The sequence below is a fragment of the Ambystoma mexicanum genome, chromosome 3p (genome assembly GCF_040938575.1).
Source record: "Ambystoma mexicanum isolate Mex_15411 chromosome 3p, UKY_AmexF1_1, whole genome shotgun sequence".
NCBI classification, from domain to species: domain Eukaryota; kingdom Metazoa; phylum Chordata; class Amphibia; order Caudata; family Ambystomatidae; genus Ambystoma; species Ambystoma mexicanum.
The window spans coordinates 781703126-781729598 of NC_090925.1; the positions used below are offsets into that span (position 1 = coordinate 781703126).

The 26473-nt window shown below is 45.6% G+C and overlaps 1 protein-coding gene across 1 annotated transcript in view; it reads left to right on the forward strand.

Moving 5' to 3' along the window:
• LOC138579955 (extracellular calcium-sensing receptor-like) overlaps window positions 1–26473 on the forward strand; it is a 160143-nt gene that overhangs the window by 28554 nt on the left and 105116 nt on the right. Inside the window, exon 2 of the mRNA XM_069650180.1 lies at window positions 3758–4594. Within this exon, the coding sequence (XP_069506281.1) occupies window positions 3758–4594 (837 nt within the window). The remainder of the gene's footprint in view (window positions 1–3757; window positions 4595–26473) is intronic.

Here is a 26473-nt window from a genome sequence, read left to right on the forward strand (position 1 = left end):
ACATGCTCCTTCTCTTCTTCCCTCCTCTGCTAATCTCACAGTCGCAATGATTGGTCACCAAGACCCTCATGTATCCTCCGTTCCTGCACTCCCACACCCAATCACCCCAGCCTATGCCTACCTTGCAGCACTTGCCTCGGCACCCACTGGCCTTCATTCTGTAGGCTTGCACTATCTACCCAAAGTGGCTCCAAGCCGCATAGCACTTACCACACTATGCAATTCATCTGCTGCTCACCAACGAGAATGAACATTCTAGCACTTACCCCCATCCCCAGTTCCCCTCTTCTGTGAGAAACCAGAAGGTGTCTCACCCACTGGCCCCCAGAGATCTGTCATCCAGGTGGCCAGGACACGGCCATAGCTTTTGGATCCAGTTCCTAAGGGTGGACCAGTATGGGAGGATCACTTGGGTGGGGGGGTCTTCGGGGAGTGGGACACCAGATGGTGAGATGCGGTATCCCCTTCCTTGTAGCACCTTTACCTGATCCTACCGGTTAGGATATTTAGGAACTCTACCCCCCCATTCCACAAAATGAACACTTTCTTACTGACAGCCCGCTCTAAGGGAAAACAGACTAACACCCGAGCCATGTACAAATATGTGCCAATATTATGGTCAGGCGAGGTCAGGCAGTTATCGACAATCACTCACACCTGACTTCCATTACACTTCCCCACATGGATAAAAGGTGGAGCATGAGAGCACACTCTGAGCGAGGCAAAACACATGAGGAAACAGCAGTTCCAAGAGGGCAGTTTAACGAGAGAAGAAAGACGACAAAACAGAAGGGGATCACAACGAGGGAAGTCCCTTTGACTTTTTCGACAAGGAACCGTTACTTTCATGAGCCCTCGAGACTGGAAAGCATAAGACCAGGAAAACAGGCTGAAGAATCCTGCATTGTGTGTCGGAGATACCAGGGGCCCTCCTGCATCAATAATCAAGGCGGGGAGAATCACCAGCCACCATGGTACTGTCCCTGGCTCCAAGAACAAAGCCGCTTCAGTGAAAACAACACTGCCAGTGAGTTGGGGAGACCGATACAAGAGTGGTCTGTGTTGAAGCCAAGGTTGCAAGCAGCAACATTGTTTGGTGAGTGCTGGAACGAACATTGTTAAAATGCATTTGATAAGAGATGCAAGTGAAGTTAAACTGCTGATGAGTGATTGAAAGCACACTACAATACCTTTGACAGAGTTGTCCGGCACTGCGTGGGTGCTGAATCGAAGGTCTCTGTAAGGTATCCAACCAATTAGTAATGAAAGTAGATCAATTTGATCCGAGCCCGCTGGAGGGAGACGATTTTAAAGTGAATGAATAAATGTGAATCGAGGTGGTTATACGTCGAGTCAAGCAAAATCCTGCGCACAGTCAAAAGCCTTCGGTCTTCATGAAATAGAGAAAGTTTGGAAAAATACACGAATCTGGTCCAAGCCCAGCAGAGGGAGACCAATTAAAGATTTTGTGTTAAAGTGGGTCTGAGCGCGGGGCAGGGGACCCGGGGTGAATTGAAAATGATGCAAGAAGTTGTAAATGAGAATCCTGAGGAGAAAGGAACCTTTGAATGTTTGTTTGTCGTATCAGGCCCTCTGAAGTAAGAGACTTTGAATGGCAAAGAGACTATGTTACAGAAGGCCCTGATACTGAGATTTGAACTGCATCCTCGTGCTAGAGAAGCCAGAGATGTGCTAAGCTCGAGTGTGCGCCTTGTCCCATGCAAAAAACGTGTTCAGCAGCTGTTCTCCTCGGCTGGTCACTGGACAGTGACTGCCATGTTTGAATTTGTTGAAGGCAAAATGTAAAGTAAATGAACATTATCTGAAGCTTCTGCATTACCCAAATGTGGGAGGGAATAGTCTAGAGGCCATGGGAAAACATGTATTGGTTTGGCATTTTTAACCTGCTTCAGCAGCAGCTGTTTGTGCTATAGAAGCTCAGAGACTGCGTAGGTTTTGCTGGCCATGCCTGCCAATTGGTAGCTTAAAATCTCTTCCTGTGGAAAATAACAGCGGTATCTGTCTCAAAAGAATCTAGCGCAATGGAAAGAAATGTGATACTGCATACAGTGCCTGTGGAGATGGATCAGGTGCTAGTGGATGCCATTCAGGAGGAGACGGAGGAAACTATGCAACCACCGACCAAGACACAAGACAGAGAAGCAATGATTTAATCTCAGTAGCCAAGAGAGCAATCCATGGAGGAAGAAGAGGTGCTTCCTATAAATTCCCAAACTAAGTATTCCGGACTTCCTTGGATACAATGAAAGACAGGACTAAGATTATGCTCCATTTACTGATTCACAATCCACACCTCCACGTTGATGATAACACAGATAGTAAGGGAGGCCAAGAGACAGAAGACAAGGTTGCAGGCATTCACAAAGCCATGCATGTGTCAAGTGCAAGCTGTATACAAATAAGCAAAGCTTCAGACACTACCCATGCTCCAGTGTTCAACTATCCTTTCCAAAAATGGTCCAAAAGGCCACATGGCAGTGGTAGTACACCTTTGCAGTCAGTCCCATCACAGCATCAGTTCTTCAGTGAACAGCATCTGCAATCAGCCACTGCAAAATACACTGAGCAGATCTCAAGAAGGTTAAAGGCTAAGGACCATCTCGCCCCTCACTAAAAAACTGGAGTGTGGGCTTATTTCACAGTGGAAAGAACATCTTGCCACCTGCAACATATGCAAACAAAGTGTCTTGTAAAGGAACCATGGTAACGATATGGGCACATCTTCCCTGTGGGCCACATTAGAGGGCATCATCTCTACAAGGTTCGAAAAAGGAAAGGGGGCAGAACAATCTTACACCGTTCAACTGCAGGCAATGGGTACATTTGAACCACCGTCTAGCACCAATAGATCCAAAAATTTAACCCTGGTATATTTTTTTGAGCATTTTGTGGCAGTTGGGATTTAAACCAGGGGATATTTTTTTAACATTTTGTGGGATCCAACCCTGTTACCACTTACATTTGGGATTTAACCCTGTTATTTCTGAACATTGCTGGGATCAAACCCTGTAATTACTAGTTTAAGGATTAAAAAGACTGGGAACTATAGTGCACGCCTGACCTTTTCTTTTTTATAAAACATAACATTGTTTGTGAGAATGCAGTTCTGCTTCTTTCATGGACGATTCTGCATGTTAACATAATCATGGTTAATTAATGGTTAATTAATGAACTACTCAAGGACACACAGAATCTCTAAAATGTTAAAAAAACACCAGATAATTTCTTTTAGAATTTAATTAAAGAAAATACATTCCGTGCATTGTTACAGCATATTAAAATAAAATTGCAGAGAGAGATTTCTGTGAACTTTCTGGTAGCCTTTGTTCTTTTCTTTGTGCCAGCGTTGGCTTACCTCTATCCAGAGCCTCATGACACCTATATTCATCCATTACTGCATAGCAACAACTGGGATACCATATAATACCACCTCTGGCTTCTGTTTTGGTATTCTACATCAGTTTAATATGGTGGAGTGGACATAGCATATGCTCATGCTGGCAGATCTATGGTGCCTGGAGGTCTGGTATGGTCTGGTAAGGTTAAAAGCACTTGGGAAGGTATCCCAGAAGTTCAGCCAATGAGAAGTTTGTGAAGGAAGCATACGGTCTTGAAGTATTCACTTTCTCTTAGTAGACGCATGTGCAGAATCTTATGCATATAGCACAATACATTAGTGGTGGAAAAAGTGTCTGAGAAATATTCCTAACGTTATTGTGTTTTTCTGCCCTTAAAGATCAGCTATGGTGCAGGGCTTCCAGACCTGAGTGATAAAATTCAGTTTCCATCATTTCTCCGTACCATCGCAAGTAATGAGTCTCGCGCCTCTGGTGTCGTTGAGCTATTGCTCCACTTTGGCTGGACCTGGATAGGCATTCTGGCCGCGAATAATGACTATGGACTTGACAATGGTCGCAAACTACAGGGAGAGGCTACTAAGTATGGTATTTGCATTGACTTCTTTGAAATGTTGGCCATGCAGATGACGCAGAAATCAGTATCTCATGCTGTCAATGTGATACGGCAGTCTACGTCAAAGGTTATAGTCTGCCTTACATTTTCAGCTCAGATGATTTCTCTTTTGAAAGAAATCTCTCTACAGAACATCACTGGTAAGGTTTGGATTGCAAACACCAGTTGGTTCCCTTCTCCTGTATTTTCCATAAAAGACTTATGGCAAACGCTGAACAACACACTGGGATTTGCAATATATAGCAGAGAGATGCCGCAATTTACCGAATTCCTCTACAGTATCCATCCATCTAAATTTGCCGATGATATCTTCATGAAACGGTTCTGGGAACAAGCCTTTAGCTGCCAATGGGCCGATGAATCGAACAGTACAGCCACTGGAAAGACACCAGAAGGAAAGCAACTGTGTACTCAAACAGAAAAATTGGAAACACTTGATGTATCGGCATATGATGTGATCAACTTCAGAGCTTCTTATTCAGCATATAATGCTATATATGCCTTTGCACAATCCCTGCATGATTTGAAGGCTTGTACAGCCGGGAAAGGACCATTTGCTAACAGGAGCTGTGCAGATTACCCCGATTTTCAACCGTGGCAAGTAAGGATATCCTTTACATTGTTCTTAGTGAATGCATATGTTTTATTTACCATGCAGCGGGTCATGTAAAGTATATACACAATTTAAAAGTAATCCACCTTCAATTTAAAAGTATCACTCATTTACAAATACCTTTTAGCAAATGTTTGCATGCAATCTTCTGAAAACGCTTCAATGCGTTGCCTGTAGTATGTCGATATTCATTGGCTAATTTTACAATGTGGCCAGTTCTATAAACTGTTTCCAACTGGCACAGTGCCAGGAGTCAGCCTTCAAATCTATACTTAGCATTCCCGCTAGGGGAATCATGTGATCATTGGCACAACTGAGCAAAGCCAATTGCTTCGCGAAATGAAACGCGCAGCGGTACATATTGCACTTGTGCTGCAATATGCATGCGCCTTCTCTGTTTCCAAATGTCAACGCGAAGAATCGCTTGAACACTCTTTAAAGGATTGCCATCTGGCAAGGGTGTAAAAGCTCTGTTTTTTGATTTGTAATAATAATAAAATGATGCGGGTGATCTATCTCAGAAAGGGTGGCCTGCTAAACAGAACACCACTTCATGAAACTCCATGCCAAAAGCATAGGATACACATGTGCCCCTCTGCATCAGTATCCTGACAGAGCTGCAGCATCTACTCTCCACTGGCACACAGCAGGTTCACTGGTCACATGTGCCCATAACTATAGCACCTTTGATTTGAAAAATCATAGTGCTGGACCTATCAGTCTCGTAGCACGTTCAACTATAAGATCACGCCATACTGTTTTCAGAATGCTAACTGCGAGAAAAGCTACACCAATTTGGGTTTATTCCAATAATTGCCTGCTTTGTGGTTCTTGCACACAACCTGTATGGCCAGGGTGCAGACCACAGATTTCTACATCCGCCAACACTCTGAGCCTCCAATCTGGGCTTGATTGGGCGCAGAAGCTAAGTGCACCCACTCTTGAGATGTTTGAGTCCATTATCTCAACCTGGAAGAGAGACTATATTTATTTAATATTCGTGCATTTGTTTATCTTGGTCTGTTTCCCCCGATAGCAGCTCTGATTTTTTCAGATACTGAGCTCTGTCATTGCACCTTGATCTGGATGACTTCCCCACTCTTTCAGCACAGGGCATTCTGGAGGGGCCAGCATTAGCTTGCTGTGACCTCCCGCCCCCACTCACATACTGCTCTTCAGCAGTCGCTACCGTCGCTACACGGAAAGCCACTTCCCATGCAGGGGCTTCATTCTAATTAGGCAACATTACAACCCACACATTTGCATATGACTATGTGTGATGTCACTCTTCCATTTTGATCAAATTTTAAATGTTGTTTTTCCACCCAGAGTCTAGATTACATCTCATACAATGTCCACGACAAAATTCCTTCCATTAAAGTTCTATGGCAGTTCCTCTTACGCCATGCCATACATTACTCAGCAAGTCAACACCAAAATCAATATCAAATACGGGCTTGAGTTCACCAGAGCCGAATAGCCCCAATTAAAAACATGGGGTCTTATGCTACAGTGCACAACCAAGTGACCATCACAAAGAATGCCTTTGACAATTTCTCTACGGCTCCAATCAACAGGATCGAACACCTGCAATCCTATAACATTTTCTGTGCTTAGGTTCTGTGCAAATCTCTTGCATTTCAACATGGGATAATACCCTATGCTACTATGACAGTAAACAACAACAAAACAAAATGACTCAAACATTTGCAGCACACTTTCCAATATCCCTTGCCATAATGAAAAGCCAAACTCATGAATACAAACACATTAATAGCCACATACACAAATACACTGCAATATGTTTTTACAACACATTCAAGCCCAATTGCCAACATAAACCATGGCAGTTTTACACATAATAACGTCATACTAGTGTTACTATTACTTCAAGTTCCACATAAATATATACCTTTGTGCACATTTTAAAAAAACAAGCTCAATAGCTTTCCCTGCCTAAAATGGACACTCAGAAAAACAGAAAAGCCCCTCTCTCTTTCCCTCCAAGTGATCTCTCTGTGCAAGGCACAGCAAATATCTAATGACCTATATATCTTTGCACTTGATCAAAAGGCCTTTCTATGCCCCAGTGTCATATTATTGTTCCTATATGTGCTAACCCGCCATTAACAGCAATCCATTCCCAAATGAAGCATCTTTATACATTACTAGCATGTGTACCCATGCTTCACACGGTAATTCCTACTTCTGTCCTAGTGTGTATTTAATTAACTGAACCAATGCTTCTTTGTAGACAATATTGCTAGTCGTACCTGTAGGAGCTAGTTTGAACACTTATTGGGAGTCATTCCGAGCATGGAGGTAAGGTAAAAACCATGCCGGTAATGATTTACTGGCATGGTTTTCCACTCCTTGCTATTCTGACCCCTCAGACCGTTAATTACGGCACCGTAAACTACAATGCCGTAATTATTGCTCTTGGGTCTTGCGTGCGCACGACCATGCCGAAATTAGCGGCATGGCGTAAACGGGAGCTGATCGCAAGTGAGGAGCACACGTAAATAACGGCCTCCCCAATGCCGCAAAGTACCTTAACGGCATGGAGTACATACAGGCATCTCAGAGAAGGAGTAAAAACCCTGAGCAGTGGTTCCCAGAGCCATAGGTGCACACATACATCACAGATGGAGGCTATGGAGTCTGCCACAGCAGAAAAGGAACACACCCACACACCACCCCCCTCCCACATCAAGATGACACCAATAGAACAAGCAAGGCCACAACCACACAAACCTCTGCAACAACACCACACCCCCCCACTGAGGAGACACAGGAGTAGAAGGAGGGGGAGACAGGCCCTGCATGCAGCACCAGTGCAGCCTCCGTTACCACCCCAGCAGCCCCCATGCACACGCAGCATGTCCGGCCACTCAAGGAAAAGTCCTACCAGATAGACTCCCCTGACCACCTAGACCATGACACCGTCACCGCCATATTGCGCCACAGACACAAAGAAAAGCGAGCACCATACAAATGTACAGTGCCAACCTGGCACAAGTGACAGTGTTGCCTGTGCCCCACACCCATGCCACAGGCACCTACCAGCACACAGTGGCGCCAATGCATGGCATGTCACAACCGTCCATTAGAGGGCCACATATACAAGTGCCTTTACACCTCCCCAAGCACACAAGGGCCTACCAATCCCCAACATGGACCACCCAGGAGATACACAACAGTAAAGCTGGACCCAATGCAAATGGAGGCATGCCAAATGACAATGGTGCCCCTGACAGCACCCACAGGTCGTATGTGGACCAGCATGGCATGCAGGCGACGGACAGCAACAGCAAACAATACCACTCCCCCTACGTGCAGATGGAATCCAACGCAACCAAGAACCGCACACATGACTCAAAGGGCCAGTAGTTCACCACGCTACCATGCCACATGGTCCAACCTGCAGGATGACCTGCCTGGCTGGCTGTTGAGTCGTCTGACTGTGTCATGCAAGTGCACTGGCGCCATGAGGTGGGTGCCTGTATGAACCAACTGGGTTGAAATGATGAAGCCATCGTACAGTGTTCACCCCAACAACAAACCTGCCACAGAACCAGTGCAACAGCACATACGAACAGCTTCCCACTTTGATTGAATAAGGCACTCACAATACACTACATCTCCACCATCTGACAAGGGCTAATCACACCACACTAGCACCACTCATTGGCGGACACCACAACCGTAAGCGCATATCGGAAGACACACTGCACATGCACAATGTGGCAGTCCCCAGCATGGCACCACATTGGAGACCCAGCCCTGGGAGTGGAATGAACGGAGGGCAGCAGGGATACCACATCACGTCACCAGCATGGCACACCCATAGGAGTGTTGGGAATCACCATAGAATGGATCAGAGCAGGAGGATGACCATGATCCACGGACTACAGCCATCACACCCAAATACGATTCTACACAGTACACAGCACCACATGGATCTAACATCAGGACAGCAGCATGCAACAAAGGAACATGTACCACAAGATGTCCATACCATCGTACACGGACCATCTTGTAGACGCAACCCCCCACTGCATTCCATTGTATTGGATACATATTTGTGTCCATGATTGTGCGCAATACATCCATGGACATGTGCAGATGGCCATCATTTAAACCCTGCCATGACAGCCAAGTACTGTTCTCCACCATGACAGTCCAGACACTCACCTTATTTGGCTACACATGCAGCTGTTGGTGGCTGTCCCTTGACAACAAGCCACATGACCCCTGTCATGAACCCCCTGAACAGGCCCATGGAGCACTCAAACAATGGCCATACCCGTGCATGCGTGTAGATGAAGCAGTCACCTGGCTTGCGTGAAGCACATATGAGCCGGCGAAGCAGGAATGGTGGGTGACCCATCCACTGATATCTGGTGTCGAATGAGCCCATGTCATATGTGTAGATGAACAAAAAGTGCATCCCTACATGAGCGGCTATCACCCCTGACATGGTACTGCTACAACCACATGACGATGCGGTGAAGGTGGAGAGTGAAGTGGCAACAAAGCTTTGCTGTCTGTCAAAGTGTCACACAATTGGGTGGTGCAGTCGGTGAGGGACTGCCGCATTTGTCTGAGTCCTTCATGTCATTCTGCCCTGGCCTGGCGGTTGTCCTCAATGAAATCTTGTATTAGGTCTGTCAGCTGATTCACTCGCTGCCGGCCAAAAGATGGGAAACCATCAGAGAATCCACTTGGTCCAGCATGCTCTGCAGAGGGTACAGGTGGACTGGGGAGATCCGCGTAATACCCCTGCGGCTCGAGTTCTGGACTGTGCACAGGTGCAGGGGCATCCCCAGAGTCACTGCATTAGGCCAGTGGTACAATGCATGGCTCTGGGCTGTGCACTGTGTCTTGGCCCTCCTCCGACAAGGCCCCACATATGGGTGACGGGCTGTGCTCACACTCATCAGGCCCGGTAGCAGCAGCCTCCCCTGAGATGCTCGACTGTGCCGAGTTAGGGGTTGGCATAGTGGCTGCCACCGATGCTGTGTGGGATGGTGGTTCGGCAGCATCCAGTGGCCTTTCCGTAGGCAGGGGGGTGGTTCTTTTTGGTGCTGGCTTTGGCCTGACCCGGCCACTGCCCGTGGAGGTGCTTGGCCGGCTTGATTGGGGCTCTGTGCTGTCATGGTCAGTGCCTGTGGGGGTAGAAGAGAGGGACAACATGAGTGAATGTGCAATGTCCTATTTGCATACATGGCTGCATGGACATTTCGGTCATTTGACGTTTGTTTTGTTTTGGGGGTAGTTATGGCAGTGGTACATGTGCATGATAATGACATTTACGTATGTTTGGGAGTGACTCATTGTGGCCTGGTTATGTACATTTTGGCTAGTACAATGCCAAACACGCTGGACAGTGTGCATGATGGGCTGTGCAAGTCAATGCACTATGGTTGATGTGCGTTTTGTGCTCGCACTTGGACCTTCGTTAGGCGGCACTTGCCTCAGCATTTGTTGGATGGGGGGATGCGTTGGATGGGGGGAGGGCAACACGAGAGGGTGCCTTCGATGGCCCTTGGGTCAGTTTTCATCATGCAATGGACATTGCCAGTATACACTGTGGACACTCACCTCCTTCAGCAGAAGTCGTTCCCCCGCACTCCATGGTCCCCACGCCCTCGATGGATTCTGTGCCAATGAGAGCCGCACAGGTCTCCTCCCACTGCTCAAGTTGGACTGCGGTGCTTGGTCCACCTCCCGTCTGCAGGGCCTGGCTGTGGTTGCTGGAAAGGAGGCCCCGCACCCGCACCCGCAGGTCATCCCACCGCTTGCGGCAGTCCCTGGGAGTGCGGGGGGTGTTGCCTACGGCGCTCACCCTCTGTGCCAGTTCGGCCCAGATGTTCTTCTTGCAGAGGATTGACTCCCTCCGCATGTCGCTGCTGAATACAACATCGGCATGCTCAGCCAGGAAGTCGACCATGGCCTGGAGTTCCTCGGGGCAGAATCTCCTCTTGCAGATGGGATCCGCAGCCCTCTTTGGTGCCTTGGGCATGCTGGGGGTTGTTTAGTCCTGTTCCCGTACTCACAAGGGTGCTGGCGGGTGAGGATGGCAATGGATTGTGTTTTTAAAGATGGCCGCCGCTCTCCTTCCCGTTCCTTTGCGATGACGTAATTTCCGGTTCCTTTTTTTTAGCGGTGTCCATAATTTACGGTGTCCGTAAATTACGGTCACCGTTATGTACTGACGCAACAGCTTCAAAGGCGGTGTTGTTGTTTACGTGTCGCAGCATGCCATAGGGGTTTTTCGGGTCGTTTTGCGGCAGGACGCTCAGTTCTTTTCCGGCATGGCGAAAAGCGCGTGTCCGCAAGCTCGGAATGGACCGCAATTAGCGGTCTTGTGCCAGCCCGGTGTCGTACTTTCCGCCATGCCGGAAAGTACCGGTACTTACCGGCATAGCTCGGAATGAGGCAACTGTGAAGCAAGCCACATAAAGCTGACCTTTGACAAAAGCATGAATCCCGAAATTGGTTCCAGCTACTTTGAGTTGGAGGAATGAGATTGCAGCAACATAATTGGGGTCGCGATCTACAGCGGATGCCTCAATAGCCTTATAATAAGTGCCATATGTGTAGGCATGAAGCTTGTAAGTTTGAAGAGCACTACACGTGCATGCATGGCTGAATCATGGAAGATTCGTACTGTTAGGTTGGCATACATTTGGTTTCCATAATTATAATGAGAGCTTTGTCACAATGTGACAGACGTCATTGCAGGCACTATTGAAGAGACATGCACCGTTTCCAGTTACCACATTACTACAAAAGCACTGTATTGGGTCACACCCATGACTTCAAAAGTGAGTGCTGCTAATGTCAGCTAGAATGCTCATAGTGTGGAAAGTTTAAGAACTGCGTAACTTTAATAACAATTAACATAGAGCTAAGGCAGAACTCCGGAGCAAAGAGCCATATGGCAGGAGTAAGCATTGAAGACTGCTTAAAAAATAGAAGAGTGTATATTTTATATTTTTTACATTGTCTGCATAATGGAACCTACAAACATGCCAAATGATAGGTTTGTAGCATGTTAGGAAGTATGCTGAACGTTTCAAGCAGACACACACACATATCCACACATTTCCCATTTAAATATATAGAGATGTCCATGTCACTATGTGCAGTTCTTCACACATGGTTTGCAGCCACATTCTGACACAGTGAAACAGCACTCCTCCGCAGCTGAATACCAGATGAAATTACATCTGACATATTTGCTGTGCTGTTATTCTCTTCTCATCTGCAGAGCACTACAAACATCAGCTGAATTGTTCTGCCCTCTCAATGGAACGCAGCCAATGAGCAACAGCATCGGGAACTTGGTTGTCAGAGCTGACATGTCAAAAAAACAAAGCACCTAGAGGATAAACGTAGATTCAATTTGGCTTTCTGTTCCTCTGTCATCATTCACAACCGCACTGCTCTCTATTCAGACATACCATATGTTCAGGAGCAACCCAACTTCTTCTATGCAAGCAATACATATTTGATTGATTTATAACACATTTAGAAAACACAATATTGTATATTCCACATTTAGTCACTTGAACCTAATAAAAAACAACCATTAGTTGTTTGACAGAAGCTTGGTGATGGGCTTAGTAAAGTGCACCAAACTCATAGTTTCAATTCATCATTTTCTTTCTGTTTAACTAACAAAAACCAAGCAAAGCATTGTTCTGGATTTTTGAGTGACACTTCACTTATGGGTGACCACCGGGTGAACACTGTTCCCTTAGTGATTTTCTAGTTGACTACATCAGACTGATACACACGAACATCCAAATCAAATTATTGGTTTCGTGTTTTGATGTCTCAGACCATATTCACTTAGATATGCATTAAAAAAACAGGATGTCGACACTGGTGTGTTTCGGCTTGTTATGCTGGGGTCAGTTCTCTTTGTGGAGCTTCCCTTTGATTTTCTTTTCAGAACTTCATCAGGACACAAGATTATGTTTGCGCCAACTTCATTTTACACAAAATGATGATTCTGGGACCAGTCGGTAAGGACTTTCTATTTTGATTTACAGCTCCTACATGCAATACATACAGCAATCAGTCAAACTAAAATACAACATGTCATCCACATAAGAATAACAGAAAGCACCCAACTTACTTGTGACCTTTCAATGGTGTTCCCTTTCTTGCAAACTCTGACTGTATTTTAATATGTCATCTAGCCAGAAAGAGAAAACACATGCATACAAGCAGTGTCAATTTGTCCTGTCCTGTTCATTGCTTCTGGGATTGTACTACCTTTTCTCACTTGTCCGCCATCATTACCTTTTACATTGTTTTTCCCAATGTATTTTATTCTTTCATATCAAAGCTGTCCATTCTAGCGCCAGGTTGTAATCTCTACACCAGGGTCCTCATCTAGAGTTTATCATTTCTGAAAAAGGATAAAAGGTAAGGTGTAATGTGTTTCATCCTGTCACTGCGTACACATTTTTGTTTAACACTGCTGTTGTGTAGACACAGAGCTAAGTGATTAGTGTTCCCTTAGTGTTCAGCAAAATAATCAGATTTTTTCACATGCTGCCCAACAAGTGCTCATTATTAATGTCGGTTTGCCTTGAGCGCATATCAAAACCTGCTTTGATCTTTCTCTATTATGCTACTTGTTTGTGTATCGTGACTGAGCCCGGGGATGCGTCGAGCAAAGTGAGGGCTAAAGCCAGATACGGCCATAGCCGACACCCCCCCCACCAGCCATTCCGGGGAGTACAAGGGGATCCCATGCCCCTACAGCTACAGGCCAGGCAGAGAGAGTGGGGAGTGGCTCCTTCCCCGACATGAGGGGGCGAAGCTTCAGTTAGGGGGTGGGGGGAGACAAGGTGTGAGGAAGAGGTAGGTAAGGAAGGGGGTTTGAGCCAGGACATCCCCTTTTGTACAGCTTAAAGGGACAGGAGAAAGGGGGGTGGAGCCTCAATCCCCAACACCACGGAGCAAGAAAGGATCGTGTTTCCTGTGTCGGTGTATCCTGGCCCAGTTCCAGTCGGTCGGTGTGGGCGTCTTGGCAGAGGGAGTCCAGTGAGTTGGTGTAGGTTAAGAAGCAGTGGGAAGTATGTGCGAGCAAAACAAGCGATGTACGATATGATGGTAGTGTGGGCAAGATATATAAAAGATAAAATCATAATAAATAAATAAAAAGAAAATATGTTGAGTGTTATGCGATTAGGCAGGCGGGGGCGCCGCATTGAATATGCATGCATTCTGTAGACAGGCAGCGGGGGCTATGAGCAGGCCCGTGGACGGGTTAAGTGGAGGGCCTCGGTTGCCGTGGTGTGAGCCGCGTGGGCAATGGCGGCAAGTGCTAAGGGTTCAGGTACTTGCAAGCAAAGCTCGGCGCATGTTGCAAGGGCGCAACTTGGCAATGATAGGATGGGATATGATACGGGATGGCATTTGTGACACGCATATGAACAATTGCTGCAGGGTTTGGCACGCGGGCCCGGTTGCAATGGTAACCAGGTTTGCAGATTGGAGTGTTTACAAGAACTGGACATCGTGGGGAAATGCACAAAGTAATTCAGTTTAGGTTAATGTACACTACCATATATGACGGGAAGGTAGTATATGTGACTGGACTGGCGGGGGCGCCGCACTTGGAATAGCCCGCGCGGGAGTGAGGCAGCCAGCCCGGCGCTTGGGGGGGAGGGGCACAGGCGCGGACTGGGGGGAGGGCGTGTCGTGGTGGGAGGCGCGTGGGCTGTGGTAAGTGGGAGAAAGGGGGATATGCCAAAATAGATGTGATGTGATATGATGCGGCATTGAGACTGTGGGGGTGGACTGGCAGGGGCGCCGCTTTCGAAATTCGCATGCCCACGAGCGAGGCCCGGGGGCTGTTTCTGGTGTTTGTCCTTCCGCATGCGACGGCAGAAAGCTCTTCCTCGGAATGAGCTCACTGTTCCGAGGAAGAGCTTTCCGCCATTGCATACCGCATCGCATCCTGGGACTCAGATCCAGGCCTCTGACTTTTGCAGACAGCCTCCCAGTCCAACTTCCTGGACTCAAAAGAACTTGACCAAGGTGCCACTAAACTTGAACATGGCCGACGGACCCCAATACTTACCTGACTTGATCAAACTGTCCTGAAGACCGTTCGGTACCTGGTGTATCAACGCTGTTCCATCTCTTCAGCCACAGCCACCAGTTATTTACTCCGAACCAGAAACACAAAATAGTGTGTCGACAAGGCTAAATGTTTTATCATTTAAAACAACATATGTAGAAAACTTTTTTTTCACTCTGCATACTAACCCACAAATATGCATACTGCAATGTGCTCATTTTTTTTGTTGTAAAGTATTTTATTAGCATTTGTGCACAAACATATACTTTAATAATTAACAGATATTAAGGTAACAAACAAACAGTTAACCAATACAGTCTTCATGCTGCAATATAATGTTCTTGTCAATGTGAGTGAGGAGGGGGCAGGTGTCCAGCGATTCAGACGCCAGAAGGGGTTGATTTCAGGGGGTTTCCATCTCTCGGGTGGTTCTTAGTCAAATTGCTGTTAGGGGTGCATTCTCAGGGGGGTTTATGGTCCGCGGCGTACTGTATGTCGCGCAGCAGAGCTTTCCATGATTCTAAGGTGTCGTTAGCATTATCGCCGCCTGAGTTGGTTCCTTCTTGCCAAGCTCTGGTCTCAGCTTCCGTCCATCTTTCTAGGTCTTTAAGCCATCGTTCATGCCTCGGACCACCAGGTGACTTCCAAGCCATTGCTATGGATCTCTTTGCGAGAATGCAGGCTAAGTCCATTAGTTTGATTAGGTGTTTGTATTTGCTCAGTCTGGGATGGGCCCCTAATAAGCATTCTTTTGGGTTCCACTCGTATCTAGTTAGCCCAGGGTTCGTGCAGGTGTTTTTCACCATGGATCAGAATTTTGCCGTTTTGATGCAAGTCCAGAACATGTGGATCATGTCAGCTTTGTCGTTTCCGCACCAGGGGCATTCTGGAGATGCCTGTTTGTTAAAGGTAACCACTCTCAATGGGGTCATGTACGTTCTATATAAGACGTTCAGTTGGATCTGTTTGAATCTGGTGTTTCTTGACTCCTCTTTCGGGTATAGTAATATTTGCTCCCATTCGTGATCAGATAGTGTGATTTCCAACTCGGTTTCACATTTTTGTCTCAGTGATGTGCTTTTCGGGTTGGGTCTGTCGATCAGTTTGTTGTATAGGCGGAACACCGGTTTCCAGCCATCAGCTAGGTCGTACATTTCCTGGAAGAGGGGATCTGGAGCGGGTTCCTCTGGCCACATTGTCCATTGCTTTTTGGCAGTTGTCTTGAGGCGATGGTACCACAGAAATTGGCCACTTGTGATTCCTTCGTTTGCTTGTAGCGATTCTAGTTCTCTGAATGTACCCCCTTCAAACATGTTGCCCCATGTGTAAATTCCGGCTCTTTCCCAGTTTCTGGCTGTCGCGAGGTCCGTCTGGGTTTTACAGGCATCAGCCAGGATGGGATTATTGGGAGTGTAGGGGTGTTTCAGTTGTCGGAGCAAGCAAGTTCTAGCCCATATCTGCCTGCCTAGGGTTACTATCATGGGGACGTCAGACGGTTATTTCATCGGGTTCCAAAGTATCTCCTTAGGGAATAGCTTGGAGGATGATTGCCGCAGCAGTCCGGATTTGGCAGATGGATCATCGGAGAGCCATTTCGTCACATGGCTGAGTTGTGCAGCTAGATAGTACCTTTGGAGGTCTGGTAGTTGTATCCCTCCTTCTTTGTACGGGAGCGTGAGTGTGGCTAAGGAGAGTTTATGTCTGGATGACCCCCATATGAAGTCCTTGATTAAAGATTCCAGTTTTTTGAAGAAAGGAGGTCTGATGTAATGGCAAACATTCACGAAGTAGTATAAGAGTCGAGGGAGGATTATCATTTTGACAATTGCTGCTCTGCCCATCATTGCAAGCGGTAGCTTCGACCAAAATTTCATGGATTTGCGGAGGCCTTTTATTGCTTTTTCCGTGTTATGTTCGTGTTGAGCTCAGGGGTGTGGCTCACATCGACTCCCAGGTACCTAAATACCTCCGGTTGCCATTTTACCCCGACGTCTGGTAAATCGGAATTGTCCAACTCCTGAGTCTAGCTAGTGGGAACGCACAGGATTTTGGCCTGCTGAATTCGATCCCGGAGTATCGGGCATAATTGTCTAGGATGTCTAGCGCGACCTACGCGTTGAGCTGTGGGTCCTTCAGGTATAGGATAACGTCATCCGCGTACAAGGATATTATGGAGTGATCATTGCCCAGCCTGATACCCGCATCGAAGTGCTGTTTTCTGAAGTAAATGGCTACTGGTTCCAGGCCTAGGATGTATAACATTGGAGATAGCGTGCATCCTTGTCTAGTGTCCCGCTGTATCGCCCAGGATTTGGAGACCATTCCTCCAGTGTTTACTCTCGCCACCGTTGCGTTGTATAGCACCTTGACCCATCGCACAAATCCTTCACCAAAGCCGAATTCCCTTAACACCTCGATCAGCCATTCCCAGTAGATGGAATTGAAGGCTTTTATGGCATCGAGCGATAGCACCGCTAGGTCTTCGTCCCTGTCATAGGTCTCTGCAATAATGTGCTGAAGAATCCTCAGGTTTGCTGCGTTGTTGCGTCCTGGAACAAAGCCATTCTGGTCTTCATGGATCAGGGTTCCCACCACCCTCGCCAGCCTCTTGGCCAGGATTGCAGTCAGGATCTTAATATCGTAGTTTAGCATTGCAATTGGGCGGTATGAATCGCACTTGTTGATAGGTTTGTTAGGCTTAAGTATGGGAATGATTATTGTTTCTTTCATGGAGTTGGGTAGGATTCCATTTTCGCCTCCATATTACACCTGGTGCAGGATCGGGGTGAGGGTTGCTTCATACGCTTTGTAGAATTCTGGCAGAAGTCCGTCACTCCCGGGGGCCATGCATCTAGCTAGCGATCTAATCGCCTCCGTCACGTCTTCCATAATGATTTCCGAGTCTAATAGTTCTCTTTGGTCTTCCGACAATCTTGGGAGCTCTATTTCCTCTAGGGTAGCTCGTATGTCCTCCATAGGTGTTATTGTGTCGTGTGCGTATTGTTTAGAGTAGAAGTCTGCAAATGCATGGTTGATATCTTGCTGCGTCCTGTGGGTTGCCCCATTTTCATCTATAATCTCAGTTGGGAGCTGTCTTGGGAACTCGCGTTTGCAAAGCCAGGCCAACATTCTACCAGGCTTGTCCGCTTCTTTGTGTGCCTTAGCTGTATAAGTCGTGTAGTCGAATTTAGACAATCTGTTCCAGGCAGAAAATAATTCCTCCCGAGTTTCTTTTAGTTTCGTCTCAGTGTCCGGTGAGGCATCAATTTCGGATTCCAGATGCGTAATCTTAGTTTCCAGGTCTTCTAGTTCCGTTTTCAGATGTTTGCAGATGCCTCCCGCTCCAGATATCACCTGTCCCCTTGTTACTACTTTCATGGCTTCCCATAGTGTGCCCCAACTTGTCACTGAGCCTTTGTTAATGTCTAGGTAGTCTTCTAGTTTGGTTTCGAGTTCCTCCTTGAATGAGTGATCTGTGAGTGCTGCCGCTGGCATTCTCCATAGCAGGATTGGTGGTCTGGGTCCTCTGAGTGTCCATTGCATAACCAGCAGAGAGTGATCTGAGATGGATCTGCCTAGGTACACTGTGGATTCCACCTGTTGTGCCAGCTCTCTGTCTATTAGCAGATAATCAATCCTCGTGTGGATCTTGTGTGGGGCCGAGTAGTAGGAGTAGCTTCTCTCGGTGCGGTGATGTTCCCTCCAGATGTCCACTAGGTCGAGGTGTTCTATTGTACTGTTTAGTGCGTTGGCTGCGGCGTTGTTTAGGTGGTGGGGGGGTCCGATCTGCCTATAGTTCCGTTCCTGATGCAATTGAAATCGCCTCCCCATATGAAAGCTCCCTCTCTGCGGAGTATCATTTTAGCTCTTAACATTTTGAGGTGTGAAGGTATTCCGTGTTGTGGTAGGTTTACCAGGCAAACAGTCGTGCATTCGATAGTTCCCCACATTATTAGGTATCTGCCCTCTTTATCGGCTTTGTAGTCCAGTAGCTGGAACGGCACTGTCGGGTTTATCCACGTGAATACTCCTCTAGCGAACTTGGAATAAGGTGCCCCTCTACCGGTCCCTCCCCAATGTTCGGACAGTTTGGATGTGGATTCAACCGTAAGATGGGTCTCTTGAAGCATTGCAATTGAGATCTTTTTTCTGCGCAGGTAGGAATGGATCCGGTTTCTTCTCAAGTATGTGCCCATTCCCCTCACATTCCACGTCATCACCCTGAGTTGAGATGCCATTGCGTTGGTAATTTGGTCTCTACAATCCGGTCACCCCAGATTTCCCAGGGTAGCTGTTGCCCCTGGTTGTGAGTTTCCCTGCCCGGGTTCCGGTGATCCCTCGTCTCTGGTCTCTGAGGCCGACTGGTCCCATGCCATTCCCTCCTTGTTGTTTTGAAGACTGCATAACTAACAAAACGATTAACATAACTTGAACTGGTGCGCCCAGCAACTACAAGTTCCTTTCGGTGCTCAGGCGCCCCGGTGCCGTCTAGACCCATCCGGGTGTCAGGCACGAGTAAGGTCGGTCAGGCAACTGGCCTGTCCTGAACTGCTCGTGGGGGTAGGGCCCTGTGCCTGGCATGGGGCCGAGCGAGGGCCACATCTATGTAGCTAACTGTTGTGTGGTTTTTTAATCTTTTTCATGTTCTTATTAATACTGAACTCTTATAAAATTTCTCCATTCGAGTTTCTGTTTTTCATTTTCTTTACCCAACATGGTTGCAGTTCCCCTTTTTATTTATGGCACTGCACTATCTTGCTCTTGTGGGTGCTCACCATGGGGTGTTGTGCTATCATGTGCCTTTCTTACATCCATGAAATGTACCCAGTACTTCAACCCCTTAACTTTTGTCACTGAGGGTGTGCAATAAACCACTTCATAGAGTCTGTGGAATCGTGGAGAGTTTCATCTCCGCACGAAACTGCGCACGTACACGCTTTCACCGGGCATTAACTGTAATGCTGGGCTGTCTGCTGCTGGAGTGTTTGTATCTGTTTCATTTTCTCGTGTGAATGGGGTGCTATTTGTTTTGCTATACTTTGCACAGCTTGTGTCAGTTGGGTGAGATATTCCTTAAATTCATCCCTAGCACTGTGGCAGCTCTGTGAGCGCCTGTTGCTCTATTCACTGGAGATAGTGGCATTTGAATGTGCCTCCCCATCACTATTTTGTGCGGGGACAAATGGTGGTCCTTACCTCGCTATGTTCTTAATCGCAGTGGATGTTTCTTACGATTCAGAATGTAAAAGTCAAATTCAAAACACACACTACTACACCCGTCTAAAAGAAGATCCAACCAAAGAACTACAGCATCTCATCTCTGGAAAAATTTCAAAAGCCAGGATCGCGATTTGATCCCGAAACAAGAAGCTGATTTTCTGATTAATACTAAACCTACCATTCCTACATTCTATACCCTTCCTAAAATACACAAACCCCTGGTAATACCACCTGGAAGACCAATAGTAGCCGGCATCAACTCTGTGTTGGAGCCCCTCTTGAAATGTACTGACCACTATTTAAAAGGGTATGTTAAGGTATGAGATCCTACCTTAAAGATTCTAGAGATGTGATCAATTTGAAAACTTTGAATACAATCTGGATACATCTATACTACTAGGTTTGTACATTGTATCCCTCTTCACAAATATTCCTCAACAAGCCACGCTTGACACTATAGAGGAGATTCTTTTGAACAGACAAGATCAAGACTCCGTTTCCACATTGTTTATTATGTGGTGTGCAGAGATAGCACTGAAACGCAATTATTTTGAATTTAATGGAAACTTTTACCAGCAGATCGAAGGTACTGCTATGGGGGCAACTATGGCCCCTAGTCTGGCGAACCTCTTTGTTGAGACATTCGAGAAAAAACACATTTATAGTGAGATTAATCCATTCATTGACAACATAAAAAATGGACGCGTTATATTGATGACATTCTCGTCATCTGGGAAGGATCCATCGATACTGCCAACAGTTTCTTTGCTTGGCTCAAAACGTTGAATTCCCATCTTCAATTTATGTTGACTGCCAATAATTTAACTACCAATATTTTGACCTTACGATTTTTCATCATAATGGCACACTAAAAGTGAAACCTTACCACAAGCCTACTGATAAGAACTCCCTGCTGGATTACAGAAGCCATCATATCAAACATTTGAGAGACAATTTATCATTTGCTTCGTTTTTACGCCTCAAACGTAATAGCTCTGACAATGCCACCTATGAATCTGAAGCCAAACTACTCGCTACTGAACTGCGACAAAGGGGACACCCCAAGAAAATGGTCAAACGCGCTGCTAAACGTGCCTTCAATAACAACAGAGAAGCCCTATTAGAAGAAAAAAACTGCAAAACCTAGAGATGAGAGAATAGTATGTCTTAATAACTTCACAGACCAAAGCCTCAGAATTAAAAGTATCATCAACAAACATTGGAGAATTTTCAACACAGCCAAAAATCCTTTACCACCACCTATCTTTGCCTACAGAAAAAGCATGACCATAGGTTACAACGTGAGCAGTAGCAAACTGAAATCCAGATGTCCAGTAACGCCTAGACTTACCGCTATACCATGCAGCAGCTGTGGAGTCTGTAAACTTACTACCAAAATGAAAGAAGTTGACATTGGAACCAACAAACCCTGGGTACAAAAGAGTCTTACCAATTGTAATACTGACCATGTAATTTATCTAATTAAATGTACTTGTGGACTACCATATGTGGGTAAGACGATTAGAAAAGTCAAAACACGCATCATGGAACACAGGAGTTGCCTAAAAAACAAGACTGAAAATGCACCAATGGTCAAACATTTTACTCAAATGAACCATGGCCATGAAGACTTTACCTGGACAGTTTTACTTGCCTTCAACTTAGGCAATGCACTTGCATTGGAGAATAGATTGTTCAAAAAAGAACAAGAAATGATCTATATGATGAACATTGATGTCATTGGTTTGAATGATTCAGTCGAGTGGAACAAAATTAAGAACTAACTATAACTTAATAAGATGGTTTCCCTCTCCAATAGTTACGGGCCATTCATGCTTTTACTAACAGAGAGACTATTTTGTCATTTTGTTCTATTGTGTGTTTGATGTTAGTAATACTCCCACTAGTAGCCCTGTTCCACACTGTCTGCCATTCTGCCATTTCGGCTTTATGCGGCTACTGATCCTCTCAGGCCGTATATGCTTCTAACTGCACATCACCTTTCTCAAGCCTCTTTTTCCTTTAGGGTATATTTTATACCTCTTGGTCCAAACAGACTTCTAATGAACACATTATCAGGATTATTCGAACCTCTGAGAGAGTTTTTGCACCAGAGATAAAAGTTATCCTCTTTTCATAGATGTTCCAAAGTGTATCCACTTCCTCTCCAAGATGGCGCCCTCCATAGCGCAATCATACCAAAGAAAGGACTGTGTCCCCGCGTTATCATTGACACGGGAAAGCCTGGCTATCCAGCGTACTAACATGGCTCACACCGCGTCCTGAACAGAACCGCGAGCATTAGGAGCTTTGCAACTGACTCTCCCTATCTCTTACGAGGTCTTCCCCAAGGTAAATCTCGACCCGACCCCCAGAAGGCTTGAGTAGTCCGCCACCTTTCATACACTGATCATGGTTTTGTGGCATTTGTTTTTAGCTATTTTGCTGCGGATCCCATGCTCGGCTCGGTCTTCAGGTAGCCGTGAGCCACAACGAGGTCCATTTCAGTGACACTTGTTGTCCGCCTGCGCTCATTAACTCTTATGGTACAGTGCCTTTTAATACCTACTGTTCCTATCGAAGAGAGTCTGGTTAGCTGTACGTTATTAATGTTACACACAGACACGTTGTATTTACTTATATAGGCCATGTCTTCACGTCTGGTTAACCCTTCTTCACATGACCTGAACACTCATAGTGACATTTGCAGTTCCCCCGCGTTCTCCATGCTAAAGGTAAATTTCATTGTAATATGACTTACCCGTATCCTAGTAAGCACAGCTGTTAGCCCAGGCTCTAGCCACCTATTCTAAAACTGGGAACTATACCTTTGACATCTGCAGGATGCCTCTACATTCCGGTTGCTCTAATTCTACATATCTTCCGTATCTCTGGACCACTCGATAAGTTCCAGGAAGGAACTCCCACCTCCAGTGCGACTCGCACTTTCGATGCAGCCATTGACTCACTATCTGTTGGTGCGCCACCTGTAAAATTTCTAGCCCGACAACTCACCAAGCAAGTCAGTGCCGGGCATCTCTTAGCCGTCCCCTCGATTATCACCTACTAGTTAGAATTTGATAGCACTACTTTAGCAATTCAGAAGAGCTAAGCTTTCGCTTTTCTTTGCAGCGGTGGCAACGAAGGGCCTATTAATAAGACCAATCATCTTATCTAAGAAGTTCTTTGGCCCCACAAGAACCATCAAATGTAATTTCACCTTTGGTGTGTAGGTTCTAAGTTCTACTTTTTGAAATGTTAAGGAATTTTAGCTTTTATTTAGCTTGCCCTTTATTTCTTTTAACCCCACAGTTTGCAATGGTCTTACCCTTTTTTTCCATTTGTATTCACTGAATAGGATTCTGCTCAAATAAGTACCCTCCTGATGAATGTTCAATATTGATTTCTTTGGAACAGAAATATGTTCAGATACCATTTCTCTGGATTGTAACAGAGTTAAAAACTACCGTATTTTTCAATGACCTGATAAATGTATGCTATGACCTAATGCTTTGATACATATATAATTGCTTTTCTGTAACAAACATCATTCAGTGGTTTTCACGAATTCCTATGTAATTGTTTTTAGAGAAATGTTTTTTAACAATAGCCTTAGTGCTTATATATTTTTAGTGATTTAATAATTTTTTAACCATTGTTTATATTCAATTAAAATATTGCTGATTTTTCTGGAGGTCTGCCATTATTTGCTACTTTGCTCAGTGCAACCTGTTACTCTGAACTCTATCTCATTTATAAATATAGTTCCTCTGTGAACCAGTTATGGTTGTGGCTTCTTTTTTGTTGTGGTTTTGAGGGGGGCATGCATGTCAAGTGCATGCAGGAGTGTGGAGTTGTAGTCTGTGAGAATAGGTTCCAGGTCGGCACTGTCAGGCAGTAGTGCAAGGGAGGCACAGGCAGTGTGTTTTAACAACTTCTTAGTGAGTTTCCGGGGGTGACTCCCCTTGGGGAGAAGATATGAATACTCTTGATTTGTCACATCCCCTTCAGCTTAAGGTGGTGGCTTCCCCTCCTCCGTTAAAAAGATGCAGATTATCATTAACTAGGGATGGTTGACTTTTCTTTTTCTCAAGACTTTGAAGTGCAGCTTCAGAGGTTTGAACACTCAGATATTGAGCCTCATCACGAGTTGGGCAGTATGCCAACAATAAATGTGCCAGGATACTGCCCACGCTATTAGTGTTACAGCAACTTGGTCCGGTCCAATTTGCGCTGGATCCCGAGTTGCAGTGGCGTTGTTAATCCCTATTTACTCTGAGTCGATAGGACTCTATGGGGCTTTTTGGCACTATTACCACTGGTGGTTGTACATTTTTATCGCTCCGTCCAACCCCTGATGAAGCCCATAGTCTTCTCCCTGTTAGAGCTAGGTGATTCTTTGATGTGTGTATAGGTTTCCCAGGACAACAGGGGAGAATAGATTTTCTAGGTATTCTGATTTGAGGGAGGATTAAGGAGGTCCAAGAAAGTTGGAAAGTCGGTACCAATAATCATTTCCTCAGGGAGGCCACCACAGTAGTTTTAATAGGGGTGGGTTGGCCTTTGACGCTTAAAACCAGGAGAGCTTGGGGATAGGTCTTCACATCCCCATGGACAGCAGTGATCTAGATGGCTTGTTCTCCCTGAATGTCGTCAAGGCACATTAGGTTGGTTTGTATGGCCGTTTGTTTACTCCCTGAGTCTTTGAGGGCTTTGGCCAGACTCCATTATATACTATATACCAGAGAAAGAGGTTGTGCCTTGGGGATTCACATTTTGATATGAATTGTGTATTTCTCCTTTTAATAATGGGGCTAGATAACAGATCTTGATATTTTTATCCCAATTAAATTAAGCTGCTATCCATTCAAAATGTGTAAAGAAGGCTCCCAATTCTTCCCCTACATGATAGAGTTGGAGTACCCTATGAGGTACTACTTGGTGGGTGGGGCCAGCACTTAGTTGGTTGAGACTCTTGTGGAGAAATTAATCCACCTGGATCTAATGGTCTATGATTCACTTAAGGAGAGATGTAAGCATAGTCATTTTAATGCCTCGGGATCTCGTGAATGGGGATACCTCTGAAAGGGTGTTTCCTTCTTCTTCCTCCTTGTCAGAGTTTTTAGGGAGTCTCAAAGTGAATGCAGTAGTCTTTAAATTCCCTAGGCTGATATTTTGAAGTTTCACTCCAAGGGACGGTTTAATACCCCAATGGCCTAAGGGCAAGAGTTTATCAATGGGCATTGCCATGAAAAATAGGACTTGGGTCTGACTCTCTTTCGGGTCATCAACATCCCACCTCTGACACAATATATGGTGATATGGTGAGTCGTAAGAAGGAGATGGACAGAGACTGGACATTTCTAACAGGTTTATCCAAAATAAAGAAAATAACTAACTATCTTATCCTATTGCTATAGCGATTTTTCCTAACTATCCAAACTGACTAAGGTGATTGTCTTTCGTCAGGGAAGTCCAACTAAAAAAAAAAACATCCTCTGCCCAAAACCTAATCGATCTGACCCTAACACTAAACTTAATAACCAAAGTTTGCCAAAAAAATGTCTCTCCCTTGGCTGCTTCCCTTCAGCCGTCGATCTCGAGGCTTTACTTCGGGGTTCACTAAGTGCATATATATCAGATGAAAAAAAAAGGTTATCCTCTAGAAACAAGTTCATTACGATGGTATCTTCCATTTCTCAATGTCTGATTTATGAACTCCTGTAGCTCCTGCCAACTACTCATTGGGTTGGTTTTCCTGATGGTATACTGCTTATTAGTATTCACAATACTGTCCTTAATGATTTTCTTAAGATAGTCTCTTACAGTCCTTCCTCTGACCATGACTGGCCCATTGTCTTTACACTCGATCCTTATGGTCTTTGTTATATCCTTCTTATGGGTGAGACACCACTACTCCTGGGATCTCTCTGCTAGGCTCTTTCTCTGAGCACTGGGCATTACATATAACCTTGACTCACTGTATCTTAAAGTCTTTTAGTAAGGTATTCCCCCACTCTTCAACATTTAACTTTGGCTATTTATTGCATCCTTAATAGGATACTCTTTCTGACCCTTTCAAGGATTCATGCTTGATATCACCACTCACTTTCCTTGGCTTCTTGGAACATATGTTTAGACTTTTTATTGTCCCAACATCAACATCGTACTTTTGATAGCTCCCTTTACTTAAGATGTGCTTTCTCCATCTTCGTTCCACCCCGCCACCTTCATTTGGCACAAGGTGGTGTTTTGGGTTTTTGCACTTGTTCGGGTCTCCTGCTTTGGTTGGTCATCTTTGCGCTCCAGACTTCCCAACCGTTCCACTGTCAGTGCTTCTGTGGCTTGCCACACATTCTGAAAGGTTCACTTATGGGAGGTTTCAGGTCTCCCGCCCCTAGGGGTGTCAACGTCATTGGACAGGCCCCAGGCCCACCACAATGCTTCCGTGTTCACATCACCATGTCGGATTGTCCGCTGCACTCCGTCCTGATAGCAGCTCTTCCGCTGTTTGGATTGCAGAGTCGCCAGCCTCTTGG